Here is a 24,134-nt window from a genome sequence, read left to right on the forward strand (position 1 = left end):
AGTTTTTTTTTCCTTTCTTAAAATGTGTACACATTTTTTGGGCAACCTGTGTGTGTGTGTGTGTGTGTGTGTGTGTGTGTATGTGTCGTGTTAATACAGCTTTTGAACTGCTCATTCTGGTGCTACAGATAATACATTCTTTTTTCCCCTGCTTTTAAAGGAAGGAAATTATATATTAATTTCTTTTTTAAGATACTCATTATATCATGGGTTTGGATTCAGTTAAAACCAGGTCCCCAAGTCTCAGCTCTTTACCAGCTGAGGGAACTTAGCTTCTCTGTGCCTCCATTTCCCAGGTGGCAAGGATTAAAATGAGAGCTGTCCAAGTAGCTGGCCCATAGTAGGTGCTTAATAAATAAGCAACCTTGCTTGATATTGGCAACACAAATGCAATACTCAAGCACTAGGTAGCTCAAATATTCTAGCACAAAGAAGTGTCCTGGAGGCTACTCTCAAGGGACATGTAACCTTTCTCAGTTCGCAGCTGTCCACCCTTTTGCTATGATAATAAACCCTCTTTCCCTGTAGTCACTTCTCACCCTTTTAGACTAGGAGCCATTTAGGTGGGCCAACTGGAAATTCGATTGCTTTTATTTAGTTTTATGGTGATCAGTGAACTTTTTATCCTGTGACCACGGATGGCAAACTGGTAAATTGGAAAGGGAGCCAGAATCTTGGAACTTGTCTCTCATGAGACTCCAAGTTAAGCTTCACATGTGGGATTTAGGAAATGAAGCGTATGCCTTTGCATCTTAAGATGCGGGAATGACCATCATGAGAACTAAGTCCACTCCAGACGTTTACGGGCCCTGGGACAGGAGTACAGTGTATATGTAAGCATTCAAGTTTGTAAATCTAAAACAATCTACTAAGTAAAATATGCTCTCTTCTCTTACTTGACACCTCGACCTTCCTAATGGCCTGGAAGGCCAGCTTTGCATTTTTAATTCTTAGACTCCTATGGTGTTTCCCAGAAAATAAGACCTCGCCGGATCATCAGCTCTAATGTGTCTTTTGGAGCAAAAATTAATATAAGACCCGGTTTTATTTTACTATAATATAAGACTGGGTCATATAATATAATATAATATAATATAATATAATATAATATAATATAATATAATACCGGGTCTTATATTAATTTTTGCTACAAAAGGTGCATTAGAGCTGATTGTCTGGCTAGGTCTGATTTTCAGGGAAGCACATTAGGAGTTTTGTTTCTGAGCGGGGCAGAAGGCTAGTCAACCCTCGGCCTGCGGTGCTGTGCATTTCTCTTCCTTTCTCTCTGCCTCCCACGAGGTCTCACACATAGTGTGGACACTCCTGCCCACATGTCCAGGCCCATTGGCCCCTTCCAAACAGCTCCTCCTTGACCATGCATTGGTTCCCAATGTGCCCACCAGTCCAGGCCTCCTTCCAGAGAGTGGACCTAGGCAAGCGTCCCGGAATGGGGCATGTGGTGACTTAGCCAGGAAATTCCAGGATCCCAGGTACTCCGGATTGGGTGGTACCAGGGGTTGGCTCCAGCTGAGCTTGTCCCTTGGCTTGTTCAAGGGTTCCTTGTACCACAGGTGCCTTCTAAAGCCCAGGGCCTCAGGTAGGGGCTCTTCTTGCCAGAGTCTAAAGGTGACACTGATAAGAGGCTGATTATCACCTTAAACAGGGGGCATTTAAGATTAGGCATCTGCCTGCAAGGTCCATGGTAAAGGCTACAGGTGTGGGTCTCTTGCTGCTGGCTGATTTACTACCCTGGAATGCGGAGGGACTCTTTCTGAACAGACGGTGTAGTCTTAGAGATTTCCTGGATGGTGCATTTCCTTTGCCATCACGTGCTAGTTTGGTCTTAGAATAGAGTATTTGCAGCACTGGAGGAACTAAGACATTGCAAATTGAGCGCCTGTACATCATGTGACCCTTCCAAAGAGAAATTATAAAATTCTTTCTATTTAACTTCGTGTTTAGAGAAAATAATTACCCTGGTTGCTAAATGAGAGCTTTAATACTCTAATATGTTCTAAAGTTAAAATCAGAAAACACAAGGATGTTATTCTGGATTATCTTTACATGTGTTTTTTTTTTGTTTGTTTTGTTTTTGTAGACTTATTTTTTTTTTACTGAAATCTTCTGTACTCAGAAAATAAAATCCATTTCCCATGGCTCCCTGAGCCAGTGGCCTCAGAAGTAGTACACAGATGGAAAGGTGCCCTCAGGTGATGACTGGGGGTGGAGCTGGCATGAGGGCTCGTACCCTCTCTGGCTCCACTGTGGTCACTAAAGTCCCTTATCCTCTCTCACCTGGGCCATGCAAACATCCCTGCTCCAGCTTCAGTTACTCTCTGATGGAAAGAAAGCCTATGCTTCGCCATTTCACCAACAATTTTGTTGGTGACTCATTCTCTCTTCTCAGCTTGCACGCTGGCCGACAACTTGTCAATTGTAAGCCCTCTTCCAGACGTCCACATCAGTTCTTCCCCCAGCAAGGACCTGGCAGAAGGAAGCTGGCATTTTTCACATGCTCCTGTCTGAAGGGCTTTGTGGATGGGTTCCAGTGACTTCTTCTAAAAATGCCATTTACTTGCCTGTCTGTTGTGGAGGTGGATTTTTTACATTTGTCTTGGAATTTCTTAGGCAGTAGGGCGTGGCTGACACCTGGATTTTCTTTTGAGGACCTGCCACCCTACTCACCCCTCCTATTTTCAGATGCCTGTTTTGAGGAAGGGGCTGGAGGCTGTTCTTTGATTACAAGGTAAACTTCCAAGCTGAGTTATCAGTGCCTCTTTCAACATTCTAATAGCTTTCCTTCTTTCCTTCTGGTTCTCTCTTAACCCAGAACCAAGCCCTGATAAGTAAGGTTGTTCCATTCAGAGAACGCACCCATAAATTGTTAAGCTAGCCGCCATTGGTGGAGTACCATATCAAATGCTTGAATACGAAGAGTAGGAATGACACCTGTGCTTTGTATTTTTCAAAACGCATGTGTCAAAAAAACTATATGACAAGACCTTCCCTCCAGTCAACTCAAAATCGGTGGTGGCTAAAATCAGTTAGAGTAGATTAAAATGTTCCCCTCAGAGGAAGGAAAGAAAACAAAAAGTGAGTGCGGGGACGTGTGTTGTCCGAAGTTCCCTTTTGATGGGATGGTGCGTGACTTCTTTTGGTAGTTTCAGGAGGTGTCTCGATGTGATTTGTTGAATCCTGAGGTCTGGGAACATTGGTCCTTGTTAAAATTCAGGTTTTGGAAGCTGTGGGGAATGGCAGGGTGGGGTTCCGTGTCATGGGTCAGAATTTCTTTTTCTTTACTGTTCAAGCCCAGGGCAATGATTCATTTTTCTGATAAACTTAGGTAATATCTTAGAAGTAATAAAGTATACACACTGCCCTAATTCACTTTCTTTTGAAGTTGCTGATAATAGCCTTCAGCCATGTGAAAGTCTTGTCTTTAGAGTTCACTTCTACAATTTAAAAAGGTTTACACGAAAGCAAAATGAGATAAAGGATTCCGGTCAAGTATGCTAGTTTATACTGAAAGTCAATATAAGTTTATATTTAAAAGAAGTGCTGTTTCAGCATTTATTTGTGTTTTTTTTTTTTTTCCACAATTTCTTTTCTTTATTGTGATAAAATCAAAAACACATAGCATACAATTTTTCATCTTCATCCTTTTTACGTATGCAGTTCATGAGCGTTGCACATTGTGATGGAATATCTTGAGAACTTTTTCATCTTGCACAGCTGAAACTATACCAATGAAACACCAATTCCCCATTTCCTCCTCTCCCGGCAGCCCCCACTTTACTTTCTATTTCTTTGAGTTTAACTACTTTAGACACCTCCTATGAGTGAAATCATGTAGTATTTATTTGTCTTTCTGTGACTGCCTTAGCATCACGTCCTCAGTTTATGAAGGTTGCAGTGTGTGGCCAGGTTTCCTTTTTTCAGGCTGAATAGTGTTTTATTGTATGTTTATAGCACATTATCCACTTGTCTCTCAGTGGACGTTAGGTGGGTGACCCCTCTTGGCTGTTGGGAATAAGGCTGCAATAATCATGGGTGTACAGAGTATATCGCTTCCCGATTCCGTTTTCAATTTTTTGGCTACATACCCAGAAGTGGAATCGGCTGGGTCATAGGTAGTTCTAGTTTTAATTTTTTGAGGCACCTCCATACTGTTTGCTATAGTGGCTGCACCGTTTTACATTTCTACCAACAGGGCACGAGGGTTCCAGTTTCTCTGTATCCTTTCTAGCACGTCTTATTTTCTTCCTCTCGTTCCTCTTCACCCCCTCCTCCTCTTCCTCTGCCTTCCCCTCCTTCTCCTTCTCTGAGTTCAATACAATGCCTTTGTACCATATCAGTAATGGATGGAGAATTTCTTAACTTGTAATAATAATGAATATATTCATTTTTAGACTGTGCCACACATTTTTCTAAGTGCTTTACGTTAATTATCTCCTTTAATTCTTCTATGGCCCCAATAAAGTAGATACTACTTTTATGATATTATTTATTGATGTGAAACTTGAGGCACGGAGAACTAGTTACCCGACGCTGAGTCTCAGACAGTCTGAACCTAGCGTCTGTGCTCTTTACCCCCTCCTCATCCTGCCTTGTATATTTTAAAAGCAACAATGAGTAATGTTAGAATGACTTTTTCTTGAGAGATTTCAGTCCATGGGAAACATTTTTTATTAAGTTGTTAAAATAAAGTAATCATGGGGAATTAAGAATATGCCCAAAGTTATGATTAGATGACAGTAAAGATTTTTCAAGAGGAGGCAGTCAAAAGTAAGTCTTCAAAATATTTGATTTTTTTTATAAACCATATTCAGAAATCCCCCTAAATATGAAGTTTGAGAGAGCAACTCTTCAGCACCACTGTATGAGTTTTCTGTCTCCGTTCCCTGGATTTTATCTGCTAAAACTCATCTAGCCCCTGGATTTTCAGTTATTAGTTTAGATTGATCTGAAAGTTGTACTTCCACACCGACCCCCAATCACACTTCCTGGACTCTTTAAGTTTTGAATCTAGGAGGAAAAAGGCTCATTTCTCCTCCTGTTTTGATGTTAGGGTGATGGGCCACTTGCTTAAACTTTGTGACTACAAAAAAGGGCAGCTCAGAATTGATGTTATTTTTTCCTTTTGATGAATACTAGCCAGAAGAAGAAAAAGAAGAAAAGTGATATTGGAATGGGTCTGTACTTATTTTAAAGGAAAATGTTATATTCTTAGGATTAAACCTTGTTTTATCTTTGTTTTAAAAAGTTTAATGAAACAACCGTATTTTTATGTGCTTTCAGAATACTCTCTCTGTGCCCCAGAATCTTTAAACTATATTTTGTAGAGAGGACAGTTTTCAAATTTTGTAGATATTTGCAATCTAAAGTGCCTCCACTCACTCGTCCATTTGTTCTTCTCGGATTTTATCAATTTACTAAGACTTTTTGTCTTTTTCTTTTTTTAAATATCTGTACCTAACTTGTACCTTTACAGAGCTGTGAGCAGGAAAGGAAATAATGGATAATAGTTTGTATTTTTGAACATTGCTCCCTTTCGTCCGTGTGTTTTGGACCAGAGATCAGTAGTAAATCAAGGCTGAGGGGCCACATTGATTTTGCTAAAGAACGTTTTATTGGAGCAGAGCCCCACCCTTGCTTGTCTGTGGTGGCCTTTGCGCTTCGGCAGAGAGCCGAGTATGACCTGAAAAGCTGAAATGTTTACTCTGTGGGCCTTTGGGCTTGTCAACCTCTGCTGTTATGTGGAGATTGAGACTTATACAAGTATTCATTGGAGGAGGCAGCGCTACCCTACCTCTGCTGGACTATCGTCAAATTGGCAGCCGCCCCAATGCCCCCTCCCCACCTGCATTTGCCCCTGCTAAGTTTTCCTCTTCCTCCCTGACGCGACGCCAGGTGTTTTTCTGCCTCCCTATGATACCAGACAACTTAGGTGCACAGGTTATATTTCAAGAGGAAACTTCCAGCGGAAGTACTACCTGTCAGGAGCTTTCATTATTCTCATCTAGGCTTTCTTTTGCTCTAAATCCAGCTGGTGGCCCTGTCCGAGTTCCCCAATCCTTGGAGTAATTAGTAATTACTCTTTTTTCAATGTTTGTTTGCTTATGCTTCTCTCAATGCGTCTGTTGACTTAACAGGCCTACTATACTTAGGAGTTTTTGGCTTACAAGCATCCGGCCAGAAGAAATTCTCTGCCCGGCATTTCCACATCTATGCTGAGAACCAGCATCTGGGCACTTCTCAAGTCCCTCTTAGCTCTTCTCCTGTGTCCCTAATCCCTTCCCTGAGTATTCCCTGAAATTATTTTTGATAATCAGTATTACCGCGACAGGTCTTGGCACCTTAAATACACGCTCTCATTTGATTTTTACAGCAACCTCCTAAGGGATCGACATGACCCAAGTGTACATAACTTCAAATTTAAAATCGTCCCCTGACTCATACGGAAAATGGTAGAACCTGGATTTGAACCCACTTTGGCTCCAGCATCTTAGTTTGTCATCCTGGTTATACTGCTTCCAACAGTTTAAATGCAGATCAATTACCATCACTTGTATAAGCAGGATTTCCCCAAATCCTCACCTACTTTGGAAGAAGCAGAGAGATACTTGTTGAATACATGAACTTGACCATGAAGTTAGAATCTAATATTCATCTCTCTTTTCTGGCAAAGTTCTGGGCACCTTGATGGCATTTAAGAACCGAAGCACTTAGGGACAGGATTAGGAAAGGATGTGTGTGTTTTTTGTTTGTTTGTTTTTTTTACTTGTTTAAGGTACAGGGACAATCTGAAGATTGGGGTGAAGTCAAATTCCTATTTGAGTCATTTGCTTCTATCAACGTACGGTAAGATCCAAATGCCTCCAACGCTTGTCACTTGGACTTATTGTACCATTGAGTAACTGCCACTGCAAAACACACACATTGAAAGTTTTTCTATCCAATGATAGTGGCTGCAGGGAACGTATTTCGCATTTCTTTCTTTCAGCAAGAGTATTTTGTTAATAAACCTTTTTTTTTAAAGTCGTGTTTTAAAGAGACAGCAGGCTTATGTCAGTTTTCTCAAAATTTGTACGCAGAAAGAGAACCTTTAAAAGTTGATGGATGTTCAGCGCAGCAAATTTGGGGGTTATGGTTAGCTCTCATGGCAGGGGTCCTCTCTGAGTTTTGTTTTTTGAAGATGGCTGTCACATGATCCCCGCACTGTTAAGAGCTTGAAAACAAAGATAAAGTGGTTTCACACATCACACAGGGCATGCATCCCACACTGGGAGAACAGTTGCCTTTTCGGAGAAGACATCACCATGTCAAAGCTAAACACACTTCATTTCTGCATAACATTGATGAAAGAGACGTGTCTTTTACATCTACATTTTCACCAAGGAGTGTATTTTTATTCTACACGTTCTCTTTGAAATGCATTTCAGAACACACCCGCCTGAGTATGGATTAGTGTTGTTGTTTTTTTGTTTGTTTTTTCCCCTCCCTGTCATGAACGATAGATTATTCTGGAATCTTTAAAACGTATTGTTTACAGTGACACCGGTTGCTTTGGTGACAAGGTCTGTTTGGTTTCTGTGGAATTAAACTGGACACACACCCTAGTGGGACAGAGATAAGTTGAGGGATTTCTTTTGGAGGTGTGGAGAGATTCCATTCCTTGGAAAGCAACCCTATCCTCCCCCACAGCTGCCCTTGCACCGGAAGTCTGACAACAGCAAAAGACAATGCCAAGAACCACCCTTGTTCCACCGTGGCTGGATGTCAACACCCCTTTTCCAGCCTGCACCAAGAACAACAGCTACACAAAGCACCCTCTCGGAAGAAAGGAATTTCACTTTTCATTTCTATCCCAAACAACACGCAGTTCATTACTTTTGAAAGGTTAGAGTCAGACAGGATGGCATCATAGTTCAGAGTACAGGCAGTGGGTCCAGAGGGCCTGGGTTCCAATAATTTGGCTCTGACGCTTGTTAACTCTGGAACGCTATGTTATGTTACCTCTTTTCTCTGTGCCTTCATTCTCTCATCTGTAGAATGGGTGTTGGTGTCTGTAAAGCACATAGAAGAGTTCCTGACACTCTTAGTGTTTATTATAGGCATTGATAGGTACGTTTTCATGGGTGCATTAAATATAATAGTTAAGTTGTAGTCTTTTCCCTGCAATTCACTAGCCCATATGCTTGTAAAGATGGCCAAGTGGTCCTAGGTGAGTCAGTACATATTCACCTGTCTGTGGTCCACATACAATGAGGGGGCTGAACCAACCGGAACGTAGGATCTCTTCAAAGTGTAATATCCTATAAATCTGTGTAGCTTTATGCCAAATGCTATATTTTTGGGTTGTTATCAGTTTTATTCTGTGTAATTGACTATGCTTAGTGTTTTTACTGAATAATTTGGGGCTAAGCATTAAAACGAGGGAATGACGAAAAAGAACACTAAAAATCAAGGGGACAGATGAGTACTTCCAGTGTGTCACTGACTAGACAAGACATTCTGTTGGACACAGGGGACTCCCAGGGGAGACAGTCACTGCTCTCAGGGAATATACAGTTGTGACAGGAGGCAAACTATTTGAGAGACACATTGGATAAAGCATGTTAAATGATAAGAGCAGGGTTCACGTGAAGATCAGCGTGAGATGAACTAGTCACACGTATAAGGACCCGTAACTCAGCCTTGGGCACCCTGGGAAAGCATCATTGAAGGGATGATAAAAGAAGCACTTGCGGCTAGAAGGAAAGGCCTTGCTGCTTTCTAGGAAGGTGGAGTAAGTCAGTGTGGAAGTCAGATCAGGGAGGGGGCCTGGGATAGGGGTAGAAATTGACCTGAAACTGTGGCAAGAGATAAGACTGAGGTGAGATTTTGAAGAGCTTTGCAAATGCTTTGCTCTCAATTATAATCCGATTGCTCTCAGCGATAGGCAGTTTATGAGCTCTAAGGGAATGACAGGGAACGTGCATGAGAAGATGTGGTTTGATGTCTCAGAAAGTCACTTCTTAGACAGTTTGGTGCTTTTAAAAATGGCTTCAGTTATTCTACTTCTTCCTCTCCTCCTAGTATCTGTACAATACAGCTGCAGTTGTTGGCAAGACAGAATCCTCTGTCAGCTTCTTGGGGTGAATGGCCTCTTCATTTTCACACCCTTGCATACGTCTGAGGAAAGTTGTTTTTATACGTTTCCCAAACTCCAGATTTAGGTCTTAGAGTCAAAGTGTTTAATAATCGATGGGATCTTAGAATATTTCTCCCCTTTATTCTCAGGAGGGAGAACACAACTGTATATTATTTTAATGCCCACATTTCATGTAATGCTTATAGTGTATAAAGCATGTATGATTCCTCTTTTGTAATTTAGCTGACTGAGAGTAATAAAGGTGAAGGAAATAATAAATGGCAGAGCTGGAATTTGAACGTAGCTCTAGCATTTCTTTCCTCCCTCTTCTCTCCTCTTCTCTCCTCACTCATTCATCCTCAGGTGGTTTCCTGAACCATATGCAAGATGCTGTGCTAAGAAAGGACAGATGGCGGGCACAGAATAAATGTTTCCACCTTTGTGTTTGTTTTTTTTTAGGTGCTCTTGCACCGTGCCTGGTGTTTAGTTAATAGTTGTGGAATTAAAGCCATAAAGGAATAACCATGTTTACAAATTTGGGGGAAACTGAAGGTATGCTTTGTTTAAACTGGGGGAAAAAAAGCTAAATAATTTCATGTCATTGTACAGCATTGTTTGCCTGCTGGAACATTTTTTTTATTCACTGCAAAGGGGAAATTTAACAGCATAGATGTGAGGTCGGACAATTAAGTTCACAAACTCATCCTAGAAAAAGTGCTACATATCTCATTGCTGAATATCACTATGGTCACCTTTGAAGTACTCCCCTTGGGAAGCTATGCACCGACACCAGTGCCTAGTCCACCCTTCAAAGCAATTTTGGAACTGTTTTTCTGGAATGGCCATCAGAGCTGTCATCGTATTACCCTTGATGTCCTGAATGTCATCTTCCTTTCAATATTTCCTTTATCTTCAGGTAAAGGAAGAAGTCATTGGGGCCCAGATCAGGTGAGTAGGGAGGGTGTTCCAATACAGTTATTTGTTTACGGGCTAAAAACTCCCTCACAGACAGTGCAGAGTGAGCTGGTGCATTGTCATGATGCAAGAGCCATGAATTGTTGGCGAAAAGTTCAGGTCGTTTTCATCTAATTGTTTCATGCAGCTTTTTCAGCACTTCCACATAGTAAACTTGGTTAGCTGTTTGTCCAGTTGGTACAAATTCCTAATGAATAATCTCTCTGATATCAAGAAAAGGTTAGCAGCATCGTTGCAACAAGTTCGCGAACTTAATTGTCAGACCTCGTATATCATAGGGAGACTGTCGATGATGTTTCCCATTGTAGGCGCAGTGGCCCTCCCCACATGGTTCACTGGAGGATGGAACCAGAGTTTATGGTCTTGGTCTCCAGTCATTAGACATCGTTCAGGGTTTACAAGCCTGCCTGCTTGTGGGTTTCTTTCTGGTCTTTTGTTCCCATAAAGGCAAAGCATCATCTAGTCCCATTTGAGAGCCAACCTTGAGCATCACTGTGGAAATGCCCCAATTTCTGCCAACATGCTATTATGTCTCTTATTTACTACATTTGTGATTACGAGAATTGAATCATGTAGAACCTTAAAGGACCAAGTATCAAAAGATCTTTTCTGTACCCCCCTGTCTCCCACCTCATTTTTTAGGGGTGAGAGGGGCACGTGAGACTCTGGCATGACCCTGGTTATGCAGTTGCTCTGATAAGAGGTGCGTGCAACTGTTAACATGATGCTCCTCTCCTCTGCCTCCACAGGCCACAACCTACACATCATGGGTGGCTTGGGGTCCCTTTACCAGTCTGGTACTATCATTCTTTATAATATTTTTGGGCATCCTCTTAGAGCTGGAGGCAGAGTCTTGAAATATCTTTAGTGATCTGCAGATGTTTGAAATTTTTAGGTAGATTTAAAATTGAATAATGGACAAACATCGTTTGGCATGGCGTCTTGTGATAAGGGGGCAGCCAAATGCTCTGGGTGAAGATGAATGAAATCTAATATGACTCTTACCCCTCACCCCCCCTTGTAGTTTGTAAAGTGACTTCAGTGGAAGTGCTAAAAAAAGTTTCATGAAGTGTTTGAAACAATCCTTTGGGAACCAGTATAGCATCTCAGAGTAACTTATTTTGAAGTCTAACTTTGGGTGTATTCTTTGATAAAAAGTAGCACTCAACTTAAATGCTCATTGGTGGAATTATGACTTTTTTTGTTATAGAGATGTAATCAATTATTATTCCATACTATATACTCCCAACTATAGATAGTAAGATAGTATTGTTTATTTGTTTGTTTGTTTTAATTTCAGGTAGGGTGAGCAGAGAGTAGCTAGAAACAAAGAAGCATTAAAAACAAGAAAGAAAAGAAAAGAAAGGGAAGTTATCTCTCTATGGAAAAAAACCTTTACTGCTTACTTTCGAGGGTTTTGTTTCTTTCTTTCGTTTTTGGGCATTTAAAACAAAAATACTACAGGTTATTGCCTGCCTATTTTTAATGCTCTGTAATTGTGTGCCGAGGCAAATCCCATTATTTTTAAATCACTTAATGTTGGAAAACAATTGGATAAACCCCACTTGGAGTGCCCTGTGGGTCGTCTCAAGCCATTTGGTTCTGTTAATAAAATTAAAACAATTGGGGGAAATATGCAGATGCTTTCAAATGGGCTTTATAATTGTGATGTCTGTGAGTATGAAAGAGAGGGCACCTCTCAGGAACTACATAAAGCCAAATGCATCATTACTGTGTGTGAGTGATGTGAGTTGGGAGTAAAGATTTGACATATATTTTTATTTTGAGATGCCATGCTAATTTACATCATTCAGCCCTTTCACTGCCAAACTGTAAAAGTCCATTAAGTGACTGAAAGGCATATACAAATTATCCACTGGCACTCCAGACTGGAGTTTCACGTACACCCTGTTATTCTATCTGCCAGCTAGCTGCAAGATTCTATTAAGCAGTAAGTGAGAAAATTATATTGCCTGCAAACTAATTGTGCAAAAGGCTCTGAAATAAGGAAGCAGAGCCCAGGACTTTGTAAAAAGCCGCCAGGAGATGTTAGAAATTGCTTTCTCCTTCTTGTCAGCTTGGTTAAAAAACCCAGCGCTTCTGTGTTGATTTGGGTCCCTATGCCGCAGAGCTCGCTCCCCCAGCTATTGACAAAACTGGGAAAATTCCCGTCCTGTCATCAGTTGCTGCCCAATTCAGTCCCTGGTGCCATCTAACAAATGTGTCCCAGAAAATAGCAAGCTGTAATCCAAGAAAGCCCTGTGTCTGAAATGAGAATCCTAGGCTTTGAACAATAACTTCTGTGTCGTCCTCAATGACGGTCCAGTGTTAACATTCCAGGTACTCACAGTTGCTATTGGAAATATTTTCGTCTAGTTTCCACTTTCATGAATCGAAGAAAACAAGTGCCCCATAGAGATCATAAGGTCTGCTGGGAGTAACGTCGTTGAGCCATTACCAAAATAGATGTGACATTGTTACCCAGGTGCTTGGGGCACCACATTTTTCGGATAAAATGCTTTCTTTATGGAATAGCAAAAGCACCAGGGAAGGTATTTCAAGGACAGAATCTCTCCAGACTCTAATGTGGATCAAAGACTGTACAGCCACAACAATGAACTAAGTGACTCAATGGGAGGGCTTGGAAATGAGACGGTTTTCCTGCAGCAAATAAGTTCTTTCAAATGATGTTGATTAGGTTTTCAAGATACACACCAGTGTTCCTTAGTGAAATCAAGGTTGTCATCCATATAGGCCAAGGCAAGTTTATTGAATCAGGACATTTGGCCGAAGGATACCTGATTTCATCATGAATGATTTCTCTGTACTTAAGCTGAAAATATATCATTTATGAAAATACTCAGGACCACTAAATGATCCATCCATTCACAGTGAAATTCTTATGAAAATGTTAATTTTCCTGCAGCTTTGGGAAGATGCTTGTACCCCAATGTGGTGATTTACTCATTTTTTTTGCAGCACAGTTCAAGCGTTTGTCCTGTGTGAAGAATTTGCTCACTTTCCTGAGCATAATCTCTGCATTTGTGGAAATGCATGTGTGTGAACGTGCTAGCTCTGAATCCAGAGCCTTCGCACCAAACACTAAGTTGCACTCTTATTTGTTTATGTGTCTTGTCTCTTCTGTAAGATGGTGGAATCCTCAAGTGCGGGAACCATCCCTCTTATCCCAACCCAGCACATGATACAGATTTCCAGACTCATTGATGAGCATTGAGGATTCACGATGAATAAGACAGAGTTCCTCTTTCAAGAATTCATTCTAAGGCACTATTACAAATTTTCCTGCCTTTACATTTCTCTTTGTCATTGAAGAATGATGGCATGTAACAGCTAGGCAGGAAACTAGAATAGTTCTCTGTATGCAATCAAAAGTTGCATGTGGCTATTTGACAATTCTGGTTTTTGAAGAAAGTTAGAAATCTTTATAGTCATTCATAGATTTAGCTGCTATTCCTGAATCATTCCTAAATATAGTTTCCAATGTGGCTATAATGCTGAGAGCACCTATTTTGGAAATAACAGGTATTATAATTAGATAAAAATTAACTCATTTGGTGCCATCTATCTGTCTGTGTTTTCATTTTTCCTTTTATTTTTATCCTATTCATATCAAGGTGCATTTTTATTTCCTGTAAAGCCTCTTACCATTTTTTGTTTGTTTGTTTGTTTTTTTGTTCACATTTTATTCCCCAGAAGCCCTTGTGTTTTTTGGGTTTCCTCTTGCTCATCTCTCCCTGTTTTGCTATGCATCTCATTTTTGTTAAAGCTACTTTTCAAGGTTTTGAAAAATTCACTAGATTTTCTTCTACTTTTTCTGATTTGTGGAATGGTTTTCCAATTGTGCCTCATATTGCTTCCTAATGGGACATCCAGCTCACTCGACCTTGTGGACGTTACTACATTACAGCACCATAATTGATGTTCATGGAAGTGACCTTGAGATATCAAGAAAATACTAAGTTATTCTAAGAGTAGTATTTTACTTACGTACTATTTTTTGCCTGGAAGATTTCGATACTGCCTAAGAAATGGTTCTTGCCTCCAGGAGCTGATTATCTAATGGGTAATATACATGGGAATAAATAGGTACAACAAAATATGGCATGTCTGGACTGATGAGAATACCTGGAAAGATATGAGAACCAAGAAATCATTTTCTGCTAGGATGGGCTGAGACATTTTCATGAAAGATTTGACTGGAATTTGAGTTGAACATCGAGACTTGGAAGTAATTTTAAGAAGAAAAGGGGGGGCAAAGATAGATCATTCTCAGAGGGAAGTCTGAAGGACACTGTGAAAATGAATAAATTGAATTGGCTCCATCAGAAAGTTCATATAAGGTAATAATTGTAATATTGCTGCAGAAGTAGGTGAGAATTGGATTGGGGGGACTTTGTTAGCTAGTCTAATATTCCTGATTTAATTCAGGAGGCCATAGGAATGTATTGATTTTCTTTTAAAATGAGGGTGATGAATGATCAAAGCAGGTATAGGAAGAGGAATATGAGTGTGGTACGCAGCATGGATTAGAAGGGGGCAGAACAGAGGCAAAATACCCAGCGAGGAGAGAACTGCCATAGGCTAGGTGTGAGCTCGCGCATGCCTGGTTTAGGTTCCCGTCGGAAGTATGCTATTGTGAAGGATGAGAATATAATTGTCAAAGAGGAAGAGGAACTAATTTGCAAGGAAAGATGATTATTTGGGGATGGGGAATGGTGGGGCATTTCAGTGGAAGTTTCCAGCACTGGATTCAAAGTGTCGGACTGGTGTTCATGCTTTGCTATTGGAAAGTTAACAAGCCATACTGACTTTTCAGGTACACAAACGGGAAGAAATGCTGTTTGGAAAACATTTATTTTATTTTTTTAATTTTTTATCCTCAGTAGTCATTGTTCAGCTCTTTCCAAGAAAGCAGAGACCTGGGTTGCTTTTTAAATAAGTCTAGGGAGAGCCATGTAGATGGAAGGATCTGGTAGTAGAATACTAATTAACCCCTAGGAAATTACTAGCAACACTCTCTCGATGCAAAATAAATTTTCAGTGATAGTTAAAGAAACTCTGCAGTGAAAATGATTTATGTAAAGTTCATATTCTAAATCCTTTTATTCTCAGACATGACCCAGCCAATCTGGTTCCTTTGCCTTTTCCTCGGTTTTCTATGAATATAGCATCAGTAATATCTCTGAGAAAGGTGATGGTGTGTGCGTCTGTTGATGCAGTTAATATTATTCTTATTATTTCACCTCTTACGTTGCAAAGTAGTTGCTTTTATTATTATAAATGCCCTGAATTAGAATGCTAATTTAGTCAAACAATTTTGATAGGCTTATCTTCAGTTATAATGGACAGCCTTTTTTTTTTTTTCCAAGTCATGCATACTTAACCAACTTTCAGTAGCTATAAGTGGTTAGGTATTACTTCCTGTTGAATTAGCAGTTGCTGAGGAGTTGAATCGGTACAATCCTGCAACCCACTAATGTGATATTTACTGAGGAGACATCAGTCTGCAGAAAGGTAGTCAATACAAATCAGTGTTTACAAAGTGTGATTAACTCTGAAATATTTCATCAATGCCGTGGTCCCAGGCAGATTCTATGCTAATTACTGGAGTCTGTGCATGTTTCAGGGGACTAGGATGGACCCAGGCTATTGCAAACATACAGCAGCAAAATTGCAATTATGCTCGGACCGTCTCTGATGACAATTTATGCATTTGGTGTGATGACCTCCCCCTTCCCAGGAGGGCAATAAACAGAATGCATTTTCATTAAGATACTAATGCACTTAATCACAAGGGGAAAGGGTTAGGGAGTAACAGAAGACCTTCAAGCACTATGTGACAGAGCTGATGGGGAGAGAGGCTTTATTTTAAAGGCAGCTTCTTTACAAAGCTGTAGGCAGGCCCAGGGCACATCCCACATGCTGTCATTGCCACTAATTGGGGGGAAAAAAAAATCAAGTTCTAGTTTGGATCTTCTTCTCTCTCCCTATCATTTCAAATGTGTAGGTACTACCGTAAGGGGTGTAACCTCTAAAATCAGAAATATAATTTTCACATCAGTTTATTGTTATTTAAAACACTTCCTTGGAACGTGAGTGTTCCGAACGCGTTATGCAAGTGGTATAATAAACCCGACGATGATGGTGATGATGGTGGTGGTGACAACCATTCACCCACAAGAAGCATTTAGCAAGCATACAGTTGTTTTGTAAGACTGTGGATAGTGTTGCAGCCCAAAACCGTGGCATTTCAGTCACTGCCCGTTAGGTGCTTTCTCCAAGGTCCCACATTAGCTCAACAATCATTTTTCACGGTGAAGATTATGCTGTTCAGTGTCAGAAAGACAATAAGCGTGGTGCATCCCAGCGTCAGGAACCAGAAGAAATCCAGGCTTGATGACACAAGAATACAGTTTTGATGTTTGTGTTTTTCTGGAAATCGTCTGCTTCAAAATTTCTCTTGGATCCTCAGATGCTGGAAGACATTGCCTGGGTGTTCTAAGCATCATGTTTTAAAGGCTTATTTTATTTGTTTATTTGTTTATAGTTTATTTTTTATTAGTTTCAGGTGTACAAAACAATGCAATAGTTAAACATTTTATCCCTCACAAAGTGCTAACCTCCGTCCCCCAATCTGTTGCCCCTCTGGCATCGTATGTATCTATTACAATTCCATTGGCTCTATTCCTTATGCTATTCTCCATATCCCGTGACTATATATATATATATATATATATATATATATATATATATATATATATATATATATATATAAAATTATAGTTGACATGCAGTATCATTCAGCCTCAGCTTCAGGTGTACAGGGCAGTAGTCAAACATCTACCCCACCCATGAAGTGGTCTCCCTAATAAGACATGCCCATCTGACACCTTACTAAATCTTTACAACATTATTGGTTATATTCCCCAAACTGTCTTTCATATCCTTGTGGCAACATTGTGGTTATCAATTTGTACTGTCTAATCCCTTCCCCTTCTCCCTCATCCCCACCCTCCTCCCTTCTGGCAACCATAAGCTTTTCCTCTGTATCTCCGGGACTATTTCTTTTGACTTTGCTCATGTATTTAGTTCTTTACATAACACATATAAGTGAGATCATATGGTATTTGTCTTTTTCCATCTGACTGATTTCACTTAGCATAATGTAAAGGCTCATTTTAAGTGGAATCTTTTGTAGAGCGTCACTGGTTATCTTCTCGTTTAATGCATCTTCTTCAGTGGTTGTAGCCGAGCATCCAGCTTCGTGACACTTGTGACATTCTCATGAGTCCCATGTGACTTTGTGGGGAGAGGGGTTCAGAATCACAGAGTCGGCCTTGCCTTTGGGATGCTAATATTTCCTGGGTCCTGCACATCTAACAGCTTCTTTTTCTCCACCTCTGTGTTATAGGTAACATAGAATATAGCTGTCCTGCCACGAACGAATGTGAAATCACAAAGCGCAGACGTAAATCGTGCCAGGCTTGCCGTTTCATGAAGTGTTTAAAAGTGGGCATGCTGAAGGAAGGTAAGGCCCCTTGCTCATAGCCCTGTGTTTCAGGTTGGGGATGGGGGACGGGGTGCATGGGGAGTTCCAAACGTGTCAGACCAACCAGGAAAGGATGGGGTCCCAGTAAATGGCCTGAATCTGATGGCAGAATGCTCCTTCTTTACGACTGAACTTGCTGGTGCCCCTTGGCTAACTGCCTGACACCCACAGGAAGGCACAAGGTAGGATGTGCAGCTAAACCCACCAGGTGTGTTTAGGCAGTTCTGGTTCTTTTCACCTGTATAATTTCCGGAAGGTGGAGGATGGACAACCAGGCGGCTACTGTTTCTGTTGTTTTGCATTTTGTCTCGTTATTAAGGTCACAGAGAAACATCCCCCCCCCATCTTTATTGAGGTAGGATTGACAAAGTATATATTTAACGTGCATGAGTTAATGTTTTGGTATACATATATTTTGTAAAATAATTGCCACATGTCGCTACTGAACATATCTACCACTTCTTATAGTTACTATTTTCTTTTTCTTAATCTTAGATTTAAAGCATTCTTTCTTTCGTTTCTAATCTTATCTTTTGGACTTATTTTCTATTATAAAGAGCTTGGAATAATGATACTAAAATGGTTGATTTCAGTTGGGAATGACAGCAACAAACACAAAATAATGACCACGAACATGTATTCTGTGTTAAACATATTGTCTGAAAACTCACATACTCGTAGCTGGGAACTGAACCCAAATAGTCAGGTTATGGAATTCACTCAGTTGTTTCATCCATATCAAAGGCCCTGAAATATTTGTGTATCTCAGCATGTCTAGTGAAACTAACATTTTAGCTTAGAGAGAGAGAGAGAAATTGTTCATTTTGTTGGGAGCCCTAGATTTAGTTTGTTTGTTTGTTTTTAACATATCTTTGTACGTGTGTGCTTTTATAGATGTGCAATTCACGTACTGCATTTAAATTTTACATTTTCCTTTTCTTCAGAAAATTTGCCAGAGTTTATAATAAATATAATTCTAAAAATTGATAAAATGAAAATGTGATCATTGAAGCCTGAAAGAAAATTGGGTAAATTAAATGTTTAAATTGATTAGCTTCTATTAAATCATAGAATATTCCTTGTTCCTAGGGTTCGCCCTGTGAGTTGTATCTTGTATTGTTACTGGAGATGACTGTTTCTTTTTTTAAACTTCTATATCCAAATGGATCCGAGTTTGTTCCCCAAGAATGAACGAGAGCTTCAATTAGGTGTGGCATTGCCAGTCTTATAATATTTCCTTGTTTGTCCAAGATTTTTTCTGTGAACAATGTTATAGGAAGATGAGTGGACCAGATGATATTTGGGTCCATGGACTTCATGCTGGATTTCTGTCTCTTGTCTACTGAGAACTAACTCTTCCCTTGACGAGGAACAAAGATGCTTAAATGTTTCTCATCTTCAACTTGAAAAAAAGCTATTAAAAAACAAGTGACTCACTTTATAATGAAAGCCTTCAGAAAAGATAGCCAAGATATACTGTAGCTAAGGAACATAAAATTTTTATAAAAATATATATTTTAATAACTTACATTATATATGTAGAGAAAGAAAAGAGAAAGAACAGTAGAAGGTGATAGGTACTCCAATGGTGTACAGATAAAGATTGGTGACAATATTACACACTGGTGAATACAAATTAGGATGGGGAATGTGTACGTCCCGCCCCCCCAACCCCCACCCCATGTAGCTTTTGGTCCTGTTAGGATTTTTCAGTTAACATGGTTTATACTTATATCCATTTGCTAAATATTTATTAAGCTTCTCCCATGTGCTAGGTGCTGTTAGACCCAGTGATGCAGCAGTGAAAAGGACAGGTATGGGTGCTCTTGTAGAGAGAGCTTATATGAAAATGCCAAAAGGACATTTTTGCAAAGGAACACATACAAATAGAAACCCCACAATAACAACCCCTCCCACATGACAGAGTTTTAGTTAGGAGGGTGGTGATAGCTTACTTTTTTGCGATGAAAGACATTATCTTAGTAATTCCCTTAAGCCCTATAGCAGAGTAACAAACAAAACACATTTCACTATATAATGATGAATGATTGACAGTTAATTCTTGGTCTTTATATTGCCACTTAATTGAGCTATTCAGACTCAAAATAAATTGATGCTCATTTAAAAAGGCTTAGAGTTGGGAGTTAGGAATCATTATTTTCCAAAAGCAAACCAAGTTTTTCAACAATGTTATAAACAGTAATATATTAATTAACACTTTGAATTGATGTGTCTTAGATTTGGATTTTATTTTCAAAAACTAGAATACATTGGACTATGTCTCCATTTCCAGATAGATAGAATTTTTTGATCAATTTGATTTTACTATTGTAATTTACTCAACTGTTTGCCCCTCCAGGTTTAAGGAGGACATAGGAAAAAAAAGTGTTTTCCCCTAAATAATTTTCACCATTGTGGTTTTCAAGCAGGAGCAATGTTGAAAGGTGGACGGAGTGACTGAAGAGGTGTGAACTGTGTTTAATTAAACATTGTTGGTGAAAGTAAATGGGACAGTGCTTATCTATAATTCACACCTCTCCAGTTGCTGTTATCAAGCCCTTTGAGGGCCTGTTTTCAAGGGAATTGCTGCTGTGGCTGATATACTCATATAATAATTTATTTTCCTTTACCCCTTATGCCCACTTGGGTGGGAAAATATCAGTTCTCTAAACCCCCTCCTTCCAAAGAGAATGGATGGAATGGTTATGAGAAAAATATAGAATAGTCTTTTTCTTTTGTGCTTAAAAAAATGCGGTGAAATATAGCATTACACCCTGCATATAAATGCACAATTATGTTCGGCCATCTCCTTGGCTCAAGACTTGCCTCCTCAGCCTGGAGAGAATGATACCGTCTTAAATGTATCTTTATGGATGGAAAGGGATTTTAGTCCCATGCAGTATGTCAGGGATCATGATGTAGTAAATCTATTCAAATGTAAACCTGTTCAATTCAATTACCAGTCCATAATAAAATTTGCTACTATAACCCCTGTGTTGACCACAGCAGTCCATACAGGCTGATGGCACAGCAGGTCTGGAAATTGACAGACAAAATCTATTTAAACAAAAAACATTAGTTCTAGAATCTGCAATGAAATCAGATTTCAACAGCTTTGATGGGACCCCTCTTTCCTTTAACAGGTATTGTTATTCAACTCGTCACATATGCATCGTAGATAAAATGCTTCCTGAGGGAAATGAAGAAGTTTTTATTAAGAGAGTGCTTGATAGAAAAATGAGACTGCTATTCTTAAAAATCGCACGCCTTAGTTTTATTGACCGCCATTTCTACTAATGACGTGGGGCGCAAAAGGACAGTGATGGCTTAGTGGGTAAACAATTACATAACTCACATTGTGCATGATTAAATTCTTATCAGATATGCCTTCTCATTAGCCCTCACCAGAATTATGTCTGAATGAACGATCTTTGATTTTTAATGTTAGAGGTTTTGAATCCAGAAATTGTTATCAGTCGAAGAAATGAAACAGTTGTGTGGAGACAACAAACAAGACCACAATATAATAATACTTCAAGAAGCACACTTAAAAAAATGATAGTTTGTTCAAATCCAAGTGGTTGTACCGTTCTGCATCCTGAGAAATCCCTCCTCTTTTGGGGGGGGGGGGTGGCGATCTTCATGGATGATGGTCCAGCATTATTTTTTCAGCATTCTACCATACTGTATGTCACAGAAAACCCATCTATTACAACATATCTGGTCTCAACATTCCCCTTTCATTTTTGTAGGTATTGCTTATTTGAAGGGAAACACAACAAAACCTAATCAAGGTACGCCTATAAATCTGGTCAGGATTTATTTTTATTTTGATCTCTGTCCTTGGTTATTTAAAGGCTGCTACAGGACATACTTGTTCGGTTTTCTCTCTGTCAGTGGCAAACAGAGACATTTTATGAAAGCAATCTTTATTTAGGTATAGAATTCACTGATCAAAGGATGGAGGGCTTTTTGCTGTTTATTGCTCTGATGGGCTTCACCTTGGCAGCTCAAGTATTTTTCTTTGACTCTTGCAGATGAGAATAAGACCCCACATTTATGCTCACCATGACTTTCCCCAGCCAGCCCAGCCCGTATGCCCACGTGTGGAGGACCAGTTTAGTCATTTCATGCCAAAAAAGTGTGTAACTAGGCCTTAAAAAAAAGAAAAAAAAAAGGTGACTTAACCTTCCTAACCTTCAGTTTCATCATCTATAAAATGGTGGTTGCAGTAATGGTATTTGCACATCATGTGTTGTAAACATCCAATAAGATGCCATAGGTTACGTGCTCATGTGGCTTAGCATAATGGCCAGATCAACATTGCTAGAGAGAGGACAGGTGAAGTTTTAGGGTGAGGTGGACCTAGAGGTAAACCCAGGTTCTACCACTTCCTGATCCTCAGGAAAGTTGTGTAACCTCCAAGACTCAGCCTGTTTGTTTATAAATATGGGACTGATGATAGAACTTCTGTTGTGAGGTTTTGGTGAAAACCAACAGTGCTAATACAGACACAAGGTCTGGCACAGGATTAGTGAGTGGCACCGCAAGCTAGAATTCAGATACCATATAGCATATTGACCTGCTGGACTAACACAAATTCATGCAAAATCGGTTATCCTTTGGCAGTATCAATGACCTGAGGTGTCCTTCCCAAACTTTTCATAGAAGCACATAAGTAGGTGAAACTTTTCTCAGGAATTTCATGAGGAAATGTAGTCCTTAACATCTGATCTTAAGTGAAGTGAAACAAAGAGACAATAGTATAAAAAGGGAAACAGGGACTTCAACCCAAGCAGAAGTTTTTACCATGGACTTTACAGGTGAAGAATGCTTTTAATTACTGGTCCACATTCAGAAAGGAGAATTCATTCCTTTGTCTATCAAAGAAAATGGACAAATCGCACACCTTTTAAAATGCGCAAGAAAAAATTGTAAGAATTCTATTAGCCTCATAGATACATTAAGTTTTATTGAGGAAATTTTGCTATAGCACATTGGAAAAAAATCAGAGGCTGGAAATAAGTTTGAGTGCAGCTCAATAAATATTAACTGAGCTTTCCCTCAGGTGTCTAGCAAAATACTGTGCTTTAGCTTTTAATTCCCCCCCCCCGCCCCCCCAACTAGCTCGTGATTTGGGGCAAGTCCACTCTTTCAACTCTGTTTCTATATCCATATGTGCAGGGGAGCAATTAGCCTAGATTCTTTCTCACCCCTTCTATTCTAGTATAAGTTTTATTAAAAACCATATTATTTCTAGAGAACTAGTACACCAGTATATGACATGAAAATACTTAAAATTATGATGATGATGGTGTTAATATCTGTGAGGTTGGAAGTACAATGCAACTATTATTTGATAGACATGGCTAGTGAATTGTGCTGTTTTGTAAATTTTATCTTAACTGAAGAATTCTTTCATCTTTCTAGAAAAAAAACAGGATGTGTGTTATTTTTGTCAAAGTTAATAGAAGTGAGAATTGAAGGAACAGTAGAACAATGAATAGATATTTAAATACTTAGGAACTGAATTCTTAATTAGGCATTTTTGCCTGTGTTTGAGAAACTTTTTCTCTATATTTCCTCACAATCCCTACCATTTCTTGTTAGTATATTGAAGAGTAGTCCGTAGAATTTCATTTCTAGGGACATCTGAAATCTCATCAGAGATTACGAAATTACTACCAGTCAGATTTATTGGAAATTTTGTTGTGACATTTTTAAAAGAAAAATGCTGACATAAGTAGGAGAGAAGAGTGAGTTTATGTAATTTTAAATCCCTTCTAAATATGTCCTCTGGGGGAAAGTGATTCATTGAAACAAACGAAATAAATAACATCGTTATGTGTGTTATTGATAACTACATTTGATTTGACACCTTGAAAGTCAGCTTCTGCTACAGAGAGGCTCAGTATTTCCCCGTGCTCTTTAAAAGTCTGAAAACTACAAACATGCAGATTCCAGGTAGGCAATTAAATGGATGGGAGAATTGTGAGCGTTCCTCTTGAGGATAAACGGGAACCGGCATTTGGCGTAAATGGCCATTCAATGTAGAAAGGGCACAGGATATTCAGGTTTCATTCACTTAAAACCCAATCCAGAAGAGGAAAGTGGGACCCTGGGTGTTAGAGTCTCATTAATCAGAGGAGGAACCCAAGTTTCCGAACGTTGCACTGACTTACCCATTGACCTGTTGCAGATAAAGTGGGAGGGGGATTTAAAGTTGGCCATGTCACCGTCCCAGGCCCATCCTGCATCTCTATCAAGCTGCGTCACAGCCTGGGCCCGACAAAGGGGTCTGACCTGCTCCAGTCTTGGGTCGTGTGCCCAGTCACAGCACAGCAGGCCAGCTGTGGCCCAGAATATTCATTGGAGGGTGGAGGAAATGGGAGAGCCCTGGTGCAATCAGGAAGGAGCAGAGTTTATGGGTGTAATGGAGGGTGTGTGCCTAAGGTA

The 24,134-nt window shown here is 39.7% G+C and overlaps 1 protein-coding gene across 9 annotated transcripts in view; it reads left to right on the forward strand.

Moving 5' to 3' along the window:
• Window positions 1–24,134, forward strand: part of ESRRG (estrogen related receptor gamma) — a 547,928-nt gene that overhangs the window by 388,226 nt on the left and 135,568 nt on the right. For all 9 annotated transcript variants that reach the window (XM_019743279.2, XM_074317033.1, XM_019743599.2 and 6 more), the window contains one exon: window positions 17,541–17,657. In XM_019743279.2, coding sequence (XP_019598838.1) covers window positions 17,541–17,657 — 117 coding nt within the window. The remainder of the gene's footprint in view (window positions 1–17,540; window positions 17,658–24,134) is intronic.

Source organism: Rhinolophus sinicus, linkage group LG12 (genome assembly GCF_036562045.2).
Source record: "Rhinolophus sinicus isolate RSC01 linkage group LG12, ASM3656204v1, whole genome shotgun sequence".
Classification (NCBI taxonomy): domain Eukaryota; kingdom Metazoa; phylum Chordata; class Mammalia; order Chiroptera; family Rhinolophidae; genus Rhinolophus; species Rhinolophus sinicus.